Below are 17,662 nucleotides of genomic sequence, written 5' to 3'. Positions count from 1 at the left end.
CAAACATACTTAGTCTTGATTTTGAAATATTCTGCTGGTTTGTGCCAGAAAACACAGCTGGACCTTGTAGTAAGAAGAAACTTAAGTATGGCTACGAGGATGAAAATGTTTTTGATTTGAGTAAATGAGGATAAATTCTACACATTATTACAAATGCAATAGTTTATAATTTAGCCTTCAAGTGTATCAAAACCAGAGTCCTCAAAGAACTGCTATTTTTTGACAGTACAGAAACTTGATTGAGGGAAGGCCTTTTGTTTGAAAGTGTATAACTATTGGAAACATTGCATGTCATTAAAAAAACCCACAGGTCTAACTGGGCCTAAAAGAAAATGCTTCACTCTATTATAATGTGAAGCAATATGAAGACTGTTGTTCATAATTACTGTTTTCAGCTAGTTTTGAATCACATACGTGTTTACCTTTTCCCCAGGATTTTAACTAAGTTAAAATAGCCATGTCGTTAAAGGAACAATTCTTAATATCTGTGAAGTTTGAAAATATAACTGCTTTTTTGCTAAAACTTTTATTTCTTAAAACCTCTTTGTTTTATAAATAAGCATTTCAACAGCAATGTTGTTCTAAAATCTAATTTTTAATTTGTTTAAAAACAAGCATTTTGAGGATAGCTTGAAAATACATTGAATTTTTCAAAATGAGAGTTACAAAAATCTCTTGCATCAGTCATTTTGTTATAAAATGACTTGCATCAAAATTAAATACGAGAAAATACTGGTTTTCAAGCATCAAACTTAATTCATTCTTTCAAAAAGAAATACTACAGAGGTTGAAGTGATCCATCTCAGAGTAAATTTGTACTAGGCTAGATTCCTGTTTGATGTCTTTCATACAGTTTAAAGAGAGGACAAATATCATAAGCTTATAAAAGTTTTAGCTGCTGATACATGGTTCATGGTCAATTATATGGATTATTACAGAAAAAATACTTAAAATGTCAGACATCTTTGTAATAAATAGTTGTTATCTGCCTGGGAGATTTTCATGTGTACCAGGAGAGAATATTTCTCTTCACGTTTGGAACATGAATTAATAAATGAGTACAGAAATCTTTTCTTAAGCTAAAGACAGTCTACTTAATACTGTGAAATCAGAGATGTTTTACAGCATATAACTGCATGGGAAGCATAAAAATATTTTTGGAGGTATTAAAAATTGTGTGGAAATAAACTAATTGCTCTGGTAGAAGCATTGGTATTTTTGTTGCTGTTGTAATTCGTTGTCTTGTTTCTAAATAGGTTTAATGATATCCATGTACCTATTCGTCTTGAATGTGTGAAATTTGCAAGTCACTGTCTTATGAACCATCCTGACCTAGCAAAAGACTTAACAGGTACCAGATTTATTATAACATTAAAATAGTATTTTAAGTCTCCTGGAAAAGTCAGGCTGGTTAGTTGTAATCCTAAGTAATGTCAGATGTAGTGGAGGATGTAATTGAGGTTCAAGTTCTAAGTCACAGAGTCCCTGCCTTAGTGCTGCCTCTTGGGCTGAGGGAGTTGTGCATAAAGAATGCCTTAACTAAGAGATCACTCTCTCAAAGCAGTTGCATTTGCAGCCGGTATTGAAAGTAAGCACTATGGGATCAGGCAAAGACAGCCTGGCTAACCTAATGGTCATGGCATTTATTAAGTAGGGTGCAGAGTGGAGACCTCAGTTCCACAAAGCCAAAATGTGCAAATATTATGCAGTCATGGTTTAAAACATGAGAAACGGTCCTGGTAACTGTGATCACAGCCATTGGTTCCGTCTTCTTCAGGCGAAATACAGCTTGTAATTCAAGACCTCTGTAGAAAGGAACTGATGTAGATAAAAATATTTAGTAGTTGTTGTTCCTGATGTCTTAATGAGAAAAGTGTAATTAAAGAAAATTGTATAGTTTGGGGTTTTTCCCCCTCACAGTGTATATGGAGACTATATCTCCCCCAATCAATAAACTCCTGTTTCTTATAATTTTTGGAGGTAATATCTTTATTTAGTTGGTCTAAGCAGAAAATTTAAAGGGCTGTTAATTGCATGGGACTGCTCTCCTGCTTGCTGAATGTTTGTGAAGTTAAAACACACAGGCAGGCTCGAGTCATCCTGTAGTTATCGGTACTGTTAAGCCAGCTTAAAAAAAAATCTGGGCTCTCCAGAATGGAAATGGCAGAGATGTTTCTTCTTTAATTATCAGAATTGTATTTGCAAGGATTTTTTTTTTTCTTTTTTGTGCATTGCTGAAAGACTTTGTGCCCCCTCTAATGGTATCCTCTGGGAAATGTAATTTTGCTTGCCCCTCCTTTCTCTCCCCACAGCGCTTGTCAAAGTAAAATTGTTGAAAAAGTTCTCTAACTCACTGCTCTTTCAGACCAGAATTGTTTTGTGCAGCGGCGTAGTTCTTCACTTGGTTTTAATTTATTATGTGCCCCTGTGGAACACATAATTAAAAAAAAAAAAAAAAAAGAGTTGTATTTGGATTTCAAATTTCATAACCTCTATGAGTGCAAAGCTTTATTTCTTGATGTGCACTCTTGACACTTGTGCTGATTACCAGAAATGTTAATGGCCAGCATTTCAGATAAGACTTGAAAATTTTCACTGGTCGTTGAACAGTAATAAGGGAACAGTAACCTCTGGTTATTGCATTCAGAATAAACTTTGAATTTCCAATGTTTCTTAATGTACTCAGTGTTTCATTGATGTATGCAGAGTACAGTGATCTTAACTTCTATATGCGTTTTCCTACCTGATTGTGCTTCTATAGGCTAAAATAGGTACTTCTAGAAAGATAAACGAACTTTGCCATTTTATTTGTCAGCTTTCTAAAAGGACGATAGCTGACATTTTTGACACTTAAGCAGAAATCTTAAAATGTGGATAGTATGAGGTTATTTATGCTACCAAATAAGTAGCAGTGGACCAAAATAATCTAGAAAAATAGTTTTAAGATAAATAAGCTAAAACATGTCTAAGTAAGCATTATAGCTTGGTCAAAGAGCATGCTTTTTAAGTATGTCTCTTGATTTTTCCCTGTTTACAGTGCTTACACAGCTTATACTGTAAAGTGCTCCTGGAGTATGTGAACTAGATTCCTTGTGAATAGTATAGAAGTTGTTGTCAGGAGCGCAGCTAATGTGCTTTAGCAGCTGAATGGGATGGAGTATACAGGAAAAGAGTAGTCTCTAGCCTAAAGACTTTAAAATGTATCCAGTGTGGTTATCAAGTTCTCAGCACTGTCTGTTCTACTTTGCAGATCCGGTTCTGTTTGGCTGTTGTAGTCAATAATGTAGACATAGCCTAATTACTCTAAGAAATAATAAAAATTAAAGTAAAAGCTGTAATGCTAGAACTCATATTTCTATGATGTCAGAAATGCAAAAATTTAATATTCTAATATAAGGTTTTGCTGGTATTTCTCTTAGAGAAAATTAGTAGTTTCTTACTGTCAGTGCTCAAACCAGTAGAAAGTCATGATTTCTGCTTCTGTCAGTTGGGTGCTGTCTAGCATAAGAAAAGTAGCTAAAACTGTGTACTTACTTTTTTTTTTTTCCCCCAGAATATCTTAAAGTAAGGTCACATGACCCTGAAGAGGCCATAAGACATGATGTTATAGTCTCCATAGTTACTGCTGCTAAAAAAGATCTTTTGCTTGTCAATGATCATCTACTTAATTTTGTCAGAGAACGAACACTGGACAAGCGGGTAAGACATAAGTAGTCCTAATCATGGATGTGTGTTATATTTCTAGACTGTAATTCAGCTTTTTAAAAAACAGCAATTCTAAAAAATGCTGAACTAATTTGAAAATGAATTAAAACCAATATTATGCAAAAAATTTTGAAGCAGTCTATTTAATGAGGCATCTTTTGCCCATTACTTGAATGCCACGTTTTTCATTGTGCTGCATGTTTATTCAAGATAGTATGTTACAAAAAAATAGGCTAAAGCACAAAAATACTGTTCCAGTTGTGTAGTTCTAGTTGGTTTTGGTTTGGTTGTTGGTTTTGTTGTTTTTTTTCAATAAAATGAAATCCTTATAAAACATTCTAACATTTTTCTTAACAAATTTCACAAGCAGGTTTCAAAATATATTGTAAATTACTAATGAAAAATGTTCCCCCTTCAGAGCTAGCTAGTTTACCTTCCTTTAATTAGATCACTGAGAGACTGACAAATCAGTGTAGTAGCTTTCAAATTTGAGTAGTCTTGAAATTTAGTTAAACTATGTTTGGTTATTTGGTAAATTTTTGAGTGTTTGCTACTTATTGTAAAGCTGCTAGTGGCAAACCTTTAAAATTAACATTATCACCTGTTTTTTTTTTTCCAATTGCTGGCATGCTTTCTGCTGTTGCACTGATAATACAATCACAAATATTCAGTGTAGCCTGTGAGAAAGGGCGTTGGCTTGAATTTGTAACAATTCTGAATTCAAGATACTTGCACAGTAATTATGGATGTTGAAAGGTTTAGCATAGTAGGTTTCATGCAGTATATGTCCTGTTGAGAGAGTATTGCACTTAGAACTCAGTTTAATGATTTGTAAATGATATTATTTTGGTGTAGAATAGGTAATGCCTACCAGGAAATTCTGCAGTCTGAGCTTTGAACTGCTAAACTGGGTACTATTTCTTTTTCTCAAGTGGAGAGTGAGGAAGGAAGCTATGATGGGACTTGCACAGATATACAAGAAGTATTCATTACAATCAGAAGCAGGAAAAGAAGCTGCAAAACAAATATCATGGATCAAAGATAAACTTCTGCATATATATTATCAAAACAGTATTGATGACCGGTAAGTCAGTCATGAGCTAGGTCATTCTGTTGATAGGTGCGTAACTTACTCTTCAGATTTGTTTTTCCTTTATGCTGAAGTGCTGGCAAGAAGGAGACTTGATAATGTATGTTTTGATCCAGTGCGTAGTGTAATCTTATGTGATTGCAGCCATGTCGTCTTGTGTTGTTTTCTTCTCCGTTTTTACCTTAAAGGGCTAAAGTTATTCTAAAGGGTGAGATAGATCAGGATATTTCAATACTTACAGCCGTATTTCATTGCTTGAGTAAAGGAGATTTTTGTTTGTGTTTTCAGTAGCTTGCTAATTTTATGCTAAAATGCAGTAATTGAAATCGCTTTAACAATCTTGCTTTATATTTGCATGTTGTTACATGATTTAAAGGTAAGTCTGATTATTGTAGCGACAACAGTTAAGGCATATCCCTTTGCAGAAGGTTCATTTTTCTGTACTATAATAGCCATGAGTTAGAGCTTTGTCCTGGATTTGTGGTGAAAGCAGTGCTTCTGTCATACAAGCTATAGCCTTGTCTATGGTTGTTCGTATTGAAAAACAGAGAGATGCGAATGAGCAGCTAGTCCCTCTTGACTAATCAAGGCAGTCTTGGCGGTGCTGGAAATGAGCCTTTGACCTTCACAGTGTGATTGGATACAAATGGTATTGCAAACCCATCCAGGTCTTTTCAAAAACTTGTAGACTCAAAAAGTCATCTGTCATCTTCAAAATAAGAAATTATTTTGTGGTACCATGGAAGTGTGCAGAGCTGCCTGGAGCTTCAGATGCAGTCTTACTCACGATTTTCTTAAACTTCAGGATCTTTTTAATGGATCTGGGTTTGGGTTTTGACCAGCTGCTCCAGTTATGCATAAGAATTTTCTTCTTTCCATTAGCCTAAACATAATTTTCATAATTCCCTTGTGAATGTACCTACATTTTTATTGCGGAAGCAAAAGAAATGGGATTAATTTATCCCTTGGGAAAGGGGCTAGGGAGAGGTCGAAGAAAGTCTTCGCCTTGTGATGAGTATCTGAATTCTCCTTCTAGGCTTCATGATGATGTGTGATACAGTCAACATGATGTTTCTTTATTTTAGGCCCATTAATTTACATCAACTCATGAATTTATCTCAATACTGACCCGTAATGAAATTCACTGATGACATCTCTTTGGGCTGATTATTCAGAGACAACCAAAATCCTTTGGTTCCTGTGTAGAATAATATATCTGACTTTGATTATGTAATCTCTGAAATGTCCTACTGCTAACAGTATCATTACAGAAGGTATAGTTTTATAGTTTTGTTTGGCTTATGCTGAGTTATATTGGAAGTTAAGTAACTTGACCTTTAGGTTTTTTAATAAGCGCATCTTTATATGCAACAATTGACCTCTAGATAGGTCTGAGAACTTCTGAATGAATGTTTTGCAAATCAAGCTGCTTTCTTCCTTTACAGTTTAAGTTTCTTAATCCTGTCTTTCAGGTTACTTGTTGAACGCATCTTTGCTCAGTATATGGTCCCACACAACTTGGAAACCAATGAACGAATGAAATGTTTGTATTACCTTTATGCAACATTGGATTCAAATGCTGTGAAGTACGTGCCGTTTTTAACTACTTGCAAAATATTTTTTAATGTAAACATTATTGTAAATTAGTTCTAAATTGTTACAGGTAGCCTAAGCCTGTGGACAAAAGTAGTTTATGAACTATCAGAAAACAGAACATAGCAATAATACCTATTTTTTAGATGGTATTGTGGAGGAAAAAACAACAGCAACCCAAACCCCCAAAATAAAACACAAACAAAACCCCAGACTAATAGGGTGTTTTCCAGCAAGGTGCGGTATCTTTTAAGTATAAATAGCTTGAGTGCATGTCAGTCCTTTTATGTCTGAAAAGAGATTGCATAGATAATAGCATTGACTAGCCCTAGATCTTATCTGGCAGCTTCTCAATTAATAACACCCAGGATGACTTTAGAGTGGGAAGGAATTACTTGTTTGGTTTTCCTCCTTCGATATGCATTTTACTTAAAATTCTGTGCCTTCCTCAACTTAAAATGGATATGTATGCATGAAATTGACTAATTTTGCTGCTGTAATGCTCACAGTTTGAATTTAGTAATTTTAAATTTGTTTTTCATTTACTAGTACTTAGTCACTTGAAAATCAAATATAGTTTGTTTTGGTTTGGTTTTGGGGTTTTTTTGTTTGTTTGTGTTTGTTTGTTTGTTTCCTAATAAGGGAGACTAGAAAAAGCTTTGTATGTGAAAAAATGGCTTAAAAAAAACTTCACAGCATTCAAATGCTACAGAAAGTGCTTTTTGAATCGCCTGCATTTCTTATATTGCCTGTCTAAAGATATTACAACTGTAACAAATGAAAATTAAGAATAGTATATCAAAAAATAAGAAGTTACTGTTCTAGTAAATTTTAGTATAAGCTAAAGAAAAATGCAGAATGGATTCCTTTCAGTGCTTGTTATTTCAGTCAACAAATAACTTCAGAATTCTACAGTTTTCATGTGCAGAAGTACTCATTTTAAAGACGCACTATGTTCAGTTAGTTACATAGAACTGACTTCTTGTGGCTTAGGAAAGTTTAAGCGAATCTGTGACTTTATTATTTATATGGCTTATTTTTCCTGGAAAATGTGCTAATTTTCAATTTTGTCAAATATCTCTAATGTATCTCTTATGAGTCTAATCATGCCCACTTTTCACAATTTATTCATCTAGTAGCTGTTTTCTGTATGCAAGGAAAACATTGTTTTCATGATAAATATCTTAAACATCTGCTTTAGCCTGCTTCTTGGAATGTTTTTAGAAAAGTGATTTCATGCATGTACAAATGAGGGCCAAATCTGGCCCTCTTTATGGGCCAGATATCAGTTACTTCCTACTTCTTTTAAAGGCTATGTAGTTAAGTATCTGAAATGAAACTTGTTTCAAAATCTCACTTTGTTCCAATCTAATATGACCATGTCATGCCATTAAGAAACGTTTAACCATTGCTCACGCAGCAGCAAAAGTTCAGGTGGTAAGCATATTTCTGAGACTGGAGTTGAAAAGGATTTAAGGGCTCTTCTTGGTCAGTTGTGTTCTTTATCGAGTTTGTGATTTTGACAACTTTTTTTAAATTAATTAATTAATTTATATTTTTATATTTTCTTAGAGCATTGAATGAAATGTGGAAATGTCAAAATCTTCTACGACATCAAGTAAAGGATTTGGTTGACCTAATAAAACAACCCAAAGTAAGTTCAACTTATCTTTAGCGTACAGGTTTTTAATTCCATTTGTTTCACAATCTGAAGCTTATTTTTAATCACAGAAAATATTTTGAAAGTTAGCTGATATTCCATTAGACTGCACTCCTTTTTCAGGGAGAAATAATGAAAGTTCATTCTCAGCTATATCAAATAGAATATGGAATTAAACATGTAGGTTTTGATAAGTGCCAGTATTAGCATTTTATCCAAACTAGTGTTATGCTATTGACATGTTTACATTTGTCCATATGGCTTTCATCCTGTCATTTGCTGTTAAGTACTAATTTTCGACACTGTATTATTCTTTTGAGTAACAGGACTGCATTGGAGAATGTAAGGGGCTTTAGATAGTCTGAGATGCTGTCATGGGTAACAAAATGGTTTTGAGTGAGGGAATTTTACTTAGTTTATTGTCTGTTAACACAAACTTTTTATTTATTCTGGTATTGAGAGGAAAAAAAACCAACCACACACTTAAGAGAAACAGCTTTTTTACAGTTTTCAGGCCCGCATTGCACACTATGCTGAATTCCTTCAGTGAGGTGATGACAGCACAGGAGACGGGCATCAGGTGTGGTGGTTCCTTTCCTTCTACTGCTCCTCATTTCTTATCCGCTGCTCCATCAGGGATTCTTCCATTAGCCTCAATCCCTTTAGAGTTGTATTTTCTCCAGCGTCTTCTCTCTTAAATATATTTTCTCGGAAGCACCGTAGGCTTCTCTCACTGATTAGAGTTGTGTTGGTTTGGTTTCTTGGTTGTGGAGCTGGCTGGAAGCAGCTTAGGCAGGCACAGTTCGTAACCTCCTCCCTAGTGGGTCAGCCCAGGAACCCTTTGTTACCCCAAAACCCTGCCTTTGTACCCAGTGCAGATGCTTAGATATTTGTAACAAACCTTTTACTTGTGATGCTCCTTGTATGGCTTGTTTGTGTTTTGGTTTTTTTGTGTGTTTTCCCCAGATTGATAATTAATTCATGGAATTAAATGACTGTAGGAGTATGTTTTCATAATCATGAACTGAAGAGACATTGCAGTCCAAGGCAGTACTAATCTCAAGACAAATATATATGAGCCATTCAGAGCTGTAGAAACAGTTTCTTTCAGAAAACAAAACGGAAACGAACTAGTAATCTTTTAGAATGTGACTTGGTGTTACTGTGTGTGCTTTTTCACTTCAGTCTGATTTCTTCACTTAATGGTTATAGCTTAATTGTTGATTTGTTCTCCCGTAGATCTTGTCACAGTGGCAAGTGTGAGAGCTCTAAGACGTGAAGAGGGTTGAGGAAAAGTGGGTGAATGCTGGTTTATCAGTATTGGAGTATAAGCTTTATTTGCTGCAGATGCTTCCATATCATGAATGCAAGATAATGTAGATAAAGTGCCACAGTAGATTTTCTAAAAATAAATGATCCTTGATCTTATTCAGTCTCTCATTATTCAGTGGAGTTATACTACTAGAAGTTAAAAAAATACTTTGGGTTCAGGTTACTTAATTCGATGATTGGTAGTTTGCTTAACTTTAGGTAAGTTTTAATGGGAGCTTTAGCCAGTACTTGAAGACATAGCCTGTATTGGAAGGCCAGACCAGTCAGAAACAAAGAAACTCCACAGTACAGTTTTGGTAATTTCCTTTTGAATTGTAAGAGGTGCAAATATGGAGATTCTGTATCTGTTGACATAATTATTTAAATCCTGTAAACCAGTTATTGTTTTGATGGGTTTGGGGTTTTTTGTTTTGTTTTTTGCCTTCATTTCTTGTCTGAACGTACTTGTTCAGCTGTGACATCCAGAAGCCCTGAAAATTGCAGCATTCTTCCAACACTAAAAAGGGATGGAAAGTTCTGTAGAAATACTTAATGGCTAGAATTACATGTGAAGTGTCCATGTCATGAGATGAAGAACGTTCACTAAAAACATTGCTTGTCTTAATTGCATGCTATATTTTTGTTATACTCAGGTTGCCTCTCTTCTTAAACATTGCCATATTTTCTACAAATTTGCTAATTAATATCCTTAATGACAAAAACCTGTGCAAATACATTAGAACTCAAAATCCTGTTTTCTTTTATATGTATCTAGTGAATTCCATTCTAGAGAACAGAAATTTACTATGAAAAGTTGAAGGATCTGGTCTGGTGGGAGATGTCTGTGCCAATGTCAGGGGATTGGAACTGTAAAGAATCATAGAATCATAGAACAGTTAGGGTTGGAAAGGACCTCAAGATCATCTAGTTCCAGCCCCCCTGCCATAGGCAGGGGCACCTCACACTAAACCATCCCACACAAGGCTTTATCCAACCTGGCCTTGAACACTGCCAGGGATGGAGCACTCACAACCTCCCTGGGCAACCAATTCCAGTGCCTCACCACCCTCACAGGAAAGAATTTCCTCCTTATATCCAATCTAAACGTCCCCTGTTTAAGTTTTAACCCGTTACCCCTTGTCCTGTCACTACAGTCCCTGATGAAGAGTCCCTCCCCAGCGTCTCTATAGGCCCCCTTCAGGTACTGCAAGGCTGCTATGATGTCTCCACGCAGCCTTCTCTTCTCCAGGCTGAACAGCCCCAACTTCCTCAACCTGTCTTCATACGGGAGGTGCTCCAGTCCCCTGATCATCCTCGTGGCCCTCCTCTGGACTTGTTCCAAGAGTTCCATGTCCTTTTTATGTTGAGGACACCAGAACTGCGCACAATACTCCAGGTGAGGTCTCACAAGAGCAGAGTAGAGGGGCAGGATCACCTCCTTCGACCTGCTGGTCACGCTTCTTTTGATGCAGCCCAGGATACAGTTGGCCTTCTGGGCTGCGAGCGCACACTGCCGGCTCATGTTCATTTTCTCATCGACCAGCACTCCCAAGTCCTTCTCCGCAGGGCTGCTCTGAATCTCTTCTTTGCCCAATCTGTAGCTGTGCCTGGGATTGCTCCGACCCAGGTGTGGGACCTTGCACTTGTCGTGGTTGAACTTCATAAAGTTGGCATCAGCCCACCTTACAAGCGTGTCAAGGTCCCTCTGAATGGCATCCCTTCCCTCCAGCATATCAACCGGACCACACAGCTTGGTGTCATCGGCAAATTTGCTGAGGGCGCACTCAATCCCACTGTCCATGTCAGCGATGAAGATCTTAAAAAAGACCAGTCCCAACACCAATCCCTGAGGGACACCACTCGTTACCGGTCTCCCGCCGGACATCGAGCCATTGACCACAACTCTTTGTGTGCGGCCATCCAGCCAGTTCTTTATCCACCGAGTGGTCCATCCATCAAATTGATATCTCTCCAATTTAGAGAGAAGGATGTCGTGTGGGACGGTGTCAAACGCTTTGCACAAGTCCAGGTAGATGACATCAACTGCTCTACCCTTGTCCATCAATTCTCTAGCCCCATCATAGACGGCCACAAAATTGGTCAGGCAGGATTTCCCCTTAGTGATGAAGCCATGCAGGCTGTCACCAAGCACCTTGTTGTTTTTCATGTGCCTTAGCATGCCATCCAGGAGAATGTGCTCCAAGATTTTACCAGGCACAGAGGTGAGACTGACTGGTCTGTAATTCCCCGGGTCTTCCATTTTCCCCTTCCTGAAAATGGGGGTTATATTTCCCTTTTTCCAGTTGTCGGGAACTTCACCTGACTGCCATGATTTTTCAAATATGATGGCCAGTGGCTTAGCAACTTCATTCGCCAGCTCCTTCAGGACCTGCGGATGGATTCTATCAGGTCCCACGGACTTGTGCGCGTTCAGATTTTGAAGATGGTCTTGAACCAGATCCTCTCCTACAGTGGGCCCAAGGTCTTCATTTTCACAGTCCCTGCGTCTACCTTCTAAGACCTGGGTGGTGCAGTCAGAGCCTTTGCCAGTGAAGACCGAGGCACAGAAGTCATTCAGAACCTCAGCCTTCTCCAAATCCTGTGTAGCCAGTTCTCCCGAAAGCTTCCTCAGGGGGCCTATTTTGTCCCTAGTCTGGTTTTTGTTTGCTATGTACCTGTAGAATCCTTTCGTGTTATCCTTAACATCCCTGTCTAGGTTTAATTCTAACTGGGCCTTAGCCTTCCTAACCTGGTCCCTACCTTCCTGGACAACATCCCTGTACTCTACCCAGGCCGCCTGTCCTTGCTTCCATTTTTTATAAGCCTCTTTTTTCCTTTGAATTTTCCTCAGCAGCTCCTTATCCATCCAAGGAGGTCTCCTGGCCCTCCTGCCGCAGTTCCTTCTAGTTGGGATGCAGCACTCCTGAGCTTGTAGCAGGTGATCCTTGAATATCAACCAAGAGTCTTGGGCCCCCTGACCTCCAGGGCTATATCCCATGGAACCTTACTAAGCAGGCTCCTGAAGAGGTCAAAGTCTGCTCTTCTGAAGTCCAGGGCAGTGAGCTTGCTGCACACTCTTCTCACTGTGCTGGGGATCTCAAATTCTACCATCTCGTGATCGCTGCATCCAAGGCTGCCCTGGAGTACCACATTGTCAACAAGCCCTTCCCTGTTGGTGAGCACGAGGTCAAGCATGGCACCTGTCCTTGTCGGCTCCTCTATTACTTGCAGAAGGAAGTTGTCTTACACACAATCGAGGAACCTCCTGGATTACTTGTGCCATGCAGTGCCATCGTTCCAACAGATGTCAGGGTGGTTGAAGTCCCCCATGAGAACAGGGGCCTGCGAGCGTGAGGCTTTTCCTATCTGTCTGTATGATCTTTAAGGTCCCTTCAAACCCAAACCATTCTATGAGATGGACACTTCCGTGTGTCTTTTTAAATACTTTTCAGTGAAAGCTAATAGTGTGGTAGTTTTCCTGTTTAAATTTTTCTCAGAAGAATATAATTTGATAGTTGTAGCCCATAATTGATACTATTTACATGCAATTATGGAGTTTTGTAGATATTCTAAGTTACATCACTGAAGCTGATCTGTCAAAAGTCAGGTGGCAAAAGAGCAGCTTCCTTTATGGTTTGGAAGCTGATGGGTCTATATGCTTTTGGCAACACTGCTGTAAGCTTGAATCTTCTTTCCGATTCCAATTTTCATTTTAGTTATGAAGAATTCCCAGTTGTTGAACAACACTTATTATGCAGCAGTGAAAGATTTCAATGTTTTTTAATTACTTTGTCCACTTTAAAACACTTATCTGAAGATGATTTGGGTGTTTATCTTCTGAGTACAATTAAGGATTACCTTTGGCATTTTTACTGATAATTTTTTAATATTTCAAACTTCAGTGCAATTCAGTAAAGTTTCCTAGTCTGTAGAATACTGTGGATTACAGCTAAAAGTGGGGACAGAGTGCCCTGGGAAGTAGTTTGTCTACCTTTAGTAGTAGGTTTTTCATCTTCCACTTTTTCAGTGCCAGAACTAACTCTTAAGGTGAACTTTGTGTGTGGAATTTGAAATCCTATACCAGAAGAATTACTGACAAAAAGAAACTAAATTAAATAAAAAAGCTGTTCTGCATAACTTATTTTGCTTGTAAGATGCTTTTGGATGACCTTCTATCAGTAACAGTTTCACTGAAATGTAACCATCGCACATATCTTGAAGTACAGTTATGTTGTTGTTAACTTTCACAGTTGCTGCCTTCCCTGTTCAGCTAAACAGGGGTAGAAGGTGTCTTATTACTGACTTGCTCTCTTCTTTGTGTTAAGTTGGGGACTGCTACCAAGACTACTTAGAATCAATACCTGAACAAGAAAACAAAGTGAATTTAAAGCTCGCTGTCTATTTTATGTTTAAAAACAAAAGAGGCCTTAGATGGAAAACAGTTACAGGAAATAACCCATTTGTTCTGTTCATAAGTTATATAGTAGATTGAAAAGTAATAAAAATATTTTACATAATTGTCTGTGATAATGATGCTATAGGTGTGACCTAGCTTTTACTCCCTGTAACTGTTTAGCATTAACTTTGCAGTGGTAGTTTTGATTTCTAACACACTGATGTGTTAGCAAAATGGGTGCTGACTTGTTGATAATGCATTGTGGTATTTTGCTCACTCAGTATCCAAATTGAAATATATAATATAAAATTTTTACTTAATCTATTTTTCTTTTGTGGCTTACAGACAGATGCCAGCAGTAAAGCTATATTCTCAAAAGTGATGGTTATAACAAGTAAGTTAAAATATTTACATTTTTAAAATTGCAGTTTAACTATATTGTGTTCTTGCTTTAAATATCATTTGAGATAAGCTTATTAAAAAGTTCTGTAACAGATAAAAGATATAAATCATGATAAAGATGATGTAACGATATGCTTTAAAGAATGATGACAATGGTAAGCAGAATTACTTCCTTACTGTAAAAAGTCTCCACTCATGAACCTTATCACATGACATTTTGGCTGTATATGTTGTGGACTAATTAAAAATCTAGATCCTAGTGTGTTAGTGTCTGCTTTACCATTTATAATAGAATATGTATTAACCGATGTTAACTAACCTCCTAAAATATCTACTAACTTATCTATCTCTGAGGTGTTGATGTTGTAAGTGCTTTTGGGAGAACACAAAATAATTAGGGTGTCAGTAGCAGGGAAGGCACTTTGGAAGCTGAAGAACTTTCATGTAACCTGAATTCTCAGCAAAGAAAAAAAACATCAGCCCCAAAGGAGCATGTCTTGTTCCCCCTAGACCACCATGCCAATTGCATTAAAACCAGTATGAAGAAGAAAAATTTGCTTTACAGTTCTGAAACTTTGTTTTTAAATCTACCTTTATTTTTAATAATAATAATAATAAAAAGCCAGCTGTTCTGGCAGAAACTGATACCGCTTAAGGCTATGTAAATTTTTGTAAAAATTTGGAGGAAAATGAATCTTACTAGCTGGTTGGCCATGTTCCAAATCCTTTTTTCTTTTTGTTTTATAATATAAAAGTTGTTCAGTTTGTATTTTTTCTGATTTTTTTTTTTTTTTAATTCTGGCTCGCATTAAAATACCCAAAACAAATAAAAGGGAAGAAATACTTAGTAGAACTTGTTTTGAGCTGACTATCCTGTAGTCCTATACTATTTTCTGTGCCAACTTTGCTTAATGCTAATGTTAATACGTAGTTTAATAAATGCATTTTAAAAGCTTTTTTTTTTTTAATATTATAAGCTGTTGTACAGTTTACATTTAGGGGAGGAGTAATTTTAACAAAAATACCCTTTTAATGTTATTTCATACGTGTCATATCAGGTGAGCTATATACAGAGTATATTTTTCTGTAGAGTTGTAGACCTTGCATTCTGAGGTCAACTTCAGCTGGTACTGTTATTAGCAAGAACAACTAGACTTGATGCAAAATGAGTGTGAAGGCCAAGGAAAGGAAATAGCAAGGGGAGGTCTGTGAGTATACCAGTTTTTAGAAATGAGTGTCCTCATAGATACATCAGCATAAGTTAAAGTGTTTTATGGTTTGGGTCTTTTGTTTATTTTGTGGGGGTTGGTTATTTACACCTCTTCCCCCCCCTTTTGTTAACTTCAGCACACATAGAAACTTTCTTAGTGTAGCATTTCAAACTTGTGTAATTTACAATACTGGTACTTCATACTTCTCAAAATAAATAGTGCTTTCTTTTGCTTATTTGAAGGAAACCTTCCTGATCCAGGGAAAGCTCAAGATTTCATGAAAAAGTTCACACAAGTTCTAGAAGATGATGAAAAAATAAGAAGTCAATTAGAAATGCTTGTTAGCCCAACATGTTCCTGCAAACAGGCTGAAGGATGTGTGGTAAGAATTGCTCTTAAAATATGTTAATATTTTTGGAACTGAATTGATTATAAATTTAATTGAAACTTATATTGCAGAGGGAGATAACAAAGAAGCTGGGCAATCCAAAACAACCAACAAATCCTTTCCTGGAAATGATAAAGTTTCTTCTTGAGAGGATTGCTCCTGTGCACATTGATACTGAATCCATCAGGTATTTGTGTGTGTGTGTTAGCTGTAGATTGCAGGGTTTGATATCGGGGCTTCTTATTTCACCTTTAAGCGTAAGCTTTAATGGACTGGAAGTTACGGTTTAAGACCTGGTAACCTGCAATATTTTCTTCTCTTTCCCCTTAGGATTTTTTGTGTGCTAGTTTAGAATGTAGCCACAGAAACAATTGAATTGTCATTCAGCACAGCCATGACAACCTGTCAGTAAAAATCTATCTGTTGCTGATGGGTGAAGTTTGGTTTGTAACTCGTTAACTGATTTTAAAAGAAATTTCTGTCCATGGCTCTTTACTGAAATTTTCCACACAGAATATTAGCTCATACTGTGATCTAACCAGTAATTTAACTGAGGAAGTAAAGATTATGGTGATGAGGCATCAAGACTATAAAGAAAAGTAAGCCAGTTATGGGAGGAGAAAAATGTAATTGCTGAAATAATTGTTTAACAGTTGTATTTTGAGATATGTGGTACCTTATTTAGAGACAGGTAGTTCTAAATACTGGAAAATTCTTACCTGTTAATTCTAACTGTAGCACTTGACTCTTAAGTACTCGAGCTTTTCAGTTGCTGCCTGTTATGTATGTAATGTAATGGAGCCATTAAGATTTCATTTAATCTGTTTCTGATCTTGGATCAAGTACAATGTATAGCTGGATTTTTTATTTAAATTTGAAAATAGATTCTTCACATGCACTGAAGTAATATAAAATGTATATTTTAAGTAAGATTCACATGTGGCTCTAAATTGTCTACCTACTGACTGCCTTACAGTATACAAGGGAAAAAAAAGTAATAAATACATATTTTCAGTTTTGCCACAGAACTGGTTTTCTTGCATCTTTGTAAAATTTCACTGAGTTCCCAGTTTGTTTTTGAAAGTCACTGGGTTTTGGTTATTTTTGTTATTTTGGGTTTAAGTTTTGATGGGGGTTTTTTTGTTTGTTTATTTTTTGGTTTCTGTTTTGATTTTATTATGTGGTAATTTTTGTCCAATTAAGGGCAGGAAAAAAAGCATAATGTGGGAAGTCTGGCTAAGAGGCCTTACGCTTGGTTTGCTACCAGTTGGGGTTTTCTTATTTATTTTCATTTGGGGCTTTTTTGTTTTCGTTTGAGGCTGTTTGGTTTGGGGATTTTTTTTTTTTTTTTTTTTTGTCTATAAATATTATTTACAGGATGTACTGGAGGAATATTCTGAATATTGTTCAGTTTATGGTACGGTAGCTGCCTACACCACACACTAATAGGATCATTTCAATAATCATTTCCTTTCCTAGGGTACAGTGTAAGGAGAAAACGAAGCATTACTGTTAAGGTGAAATGTGCAGAAAATAGGTCTTTTAAATATTTCATCAACTCTTAGTAAAGCTATTTAATGTTGTGTTTTTTTTTCCTCTGGATTGTATACTAAACATTGTAAACAGTTGTTTTCCATCTATTTTTAAGAATCCATAGCAGCTAGTAGCCTCACCATAATTCTTACCTGAATTTGTTGCTCGTAATGCTCAAATTAATTTCTTATTTTGGTCATCCTTCTGGAGTAATTTGTTCATGGTTCTTTCATCTTATTCATGATGGATAAATGTTTTTTAACTTAATGCTACATAAACTTTGAGTTAGGTAGAAGATGAGGTTAACTGGGTTATGTATGTAGTTGACAGTTGTTTTATAACAAGCTTATGTTTTAAGTTTTTCATAAATTCC

At 36.5% G+C, this 17,662-nt stretch overlaps 1 protein-coding gene across 4 annotated transcripts in view; it reads left to right on the top strand.

Moving 5' to 3' along the window:
• The window catches only part of PDS5B (PDS5 cohesin associated factor B), a 117,191-nt gene that overhangs the window by 55,091 nt on the left and 44,438 nt on the right, over positions 1 to 17,662 (top strand). For all 4 annotated transcript variants that reach the window (XR_010612436.1, XM_065678409.1, XM_065678407.1 and 1 more), the window contains exons 10-17: positions 1,257 to 1,351; positions 3,554 to 3,699; positions 4,638 to 4,789; positions 6,268 to 6,381; positions 7,961 to 8,042; positions 14,101 to 14,149; positions 15,611 to 15,750; positions 15,828 to 15,943. Coding sequence is in view for 3 of the 4 variants with exons in the window: in XM_065678409.1 (XP_065534481.1) it covers positions 1,257 to 1,351; positions 3,554 to 3,699; positions 4,638 to 4,789; positions 6,268 to 6,381; positions 7,961 to 8,042; positions 14,101 to 14,149; positions 15,611 to 15,750; positions 15,828 to 15,943 (894 nt within the window). In the remaining variant the exon portion in view is untranslated. The remainder of the gene's footprint in view (positions 1 to 1,256; positions 1,352 to 3,553; positions 3,700 to 4,637; positions 4,790 to 6,267; positions 6,382 to 7,960; positions 8,043 to 14,100; positions 14,150 to 15,610; positions 15,751 to 15,827; positions 15,944 to 17,662) is intronic.

Source organism: Lathamus discolor, chromosome 4, assembly GCF_037157495.1.
Source record: "Lathamus discolor isolate bLatDis1 chromosome 4, bLatDis1.hap1, whole genome shotgun sequence".
NCBI classification, from domain to species: Eukaryota; Metazoa; Chordata; class Aves; order Psittaciformes; family Psittacidae; genus Lathamus; species Lathamus discolor.
This window is presented reverse-complemented; position numbering and strand designations above follow the sequence as displayed.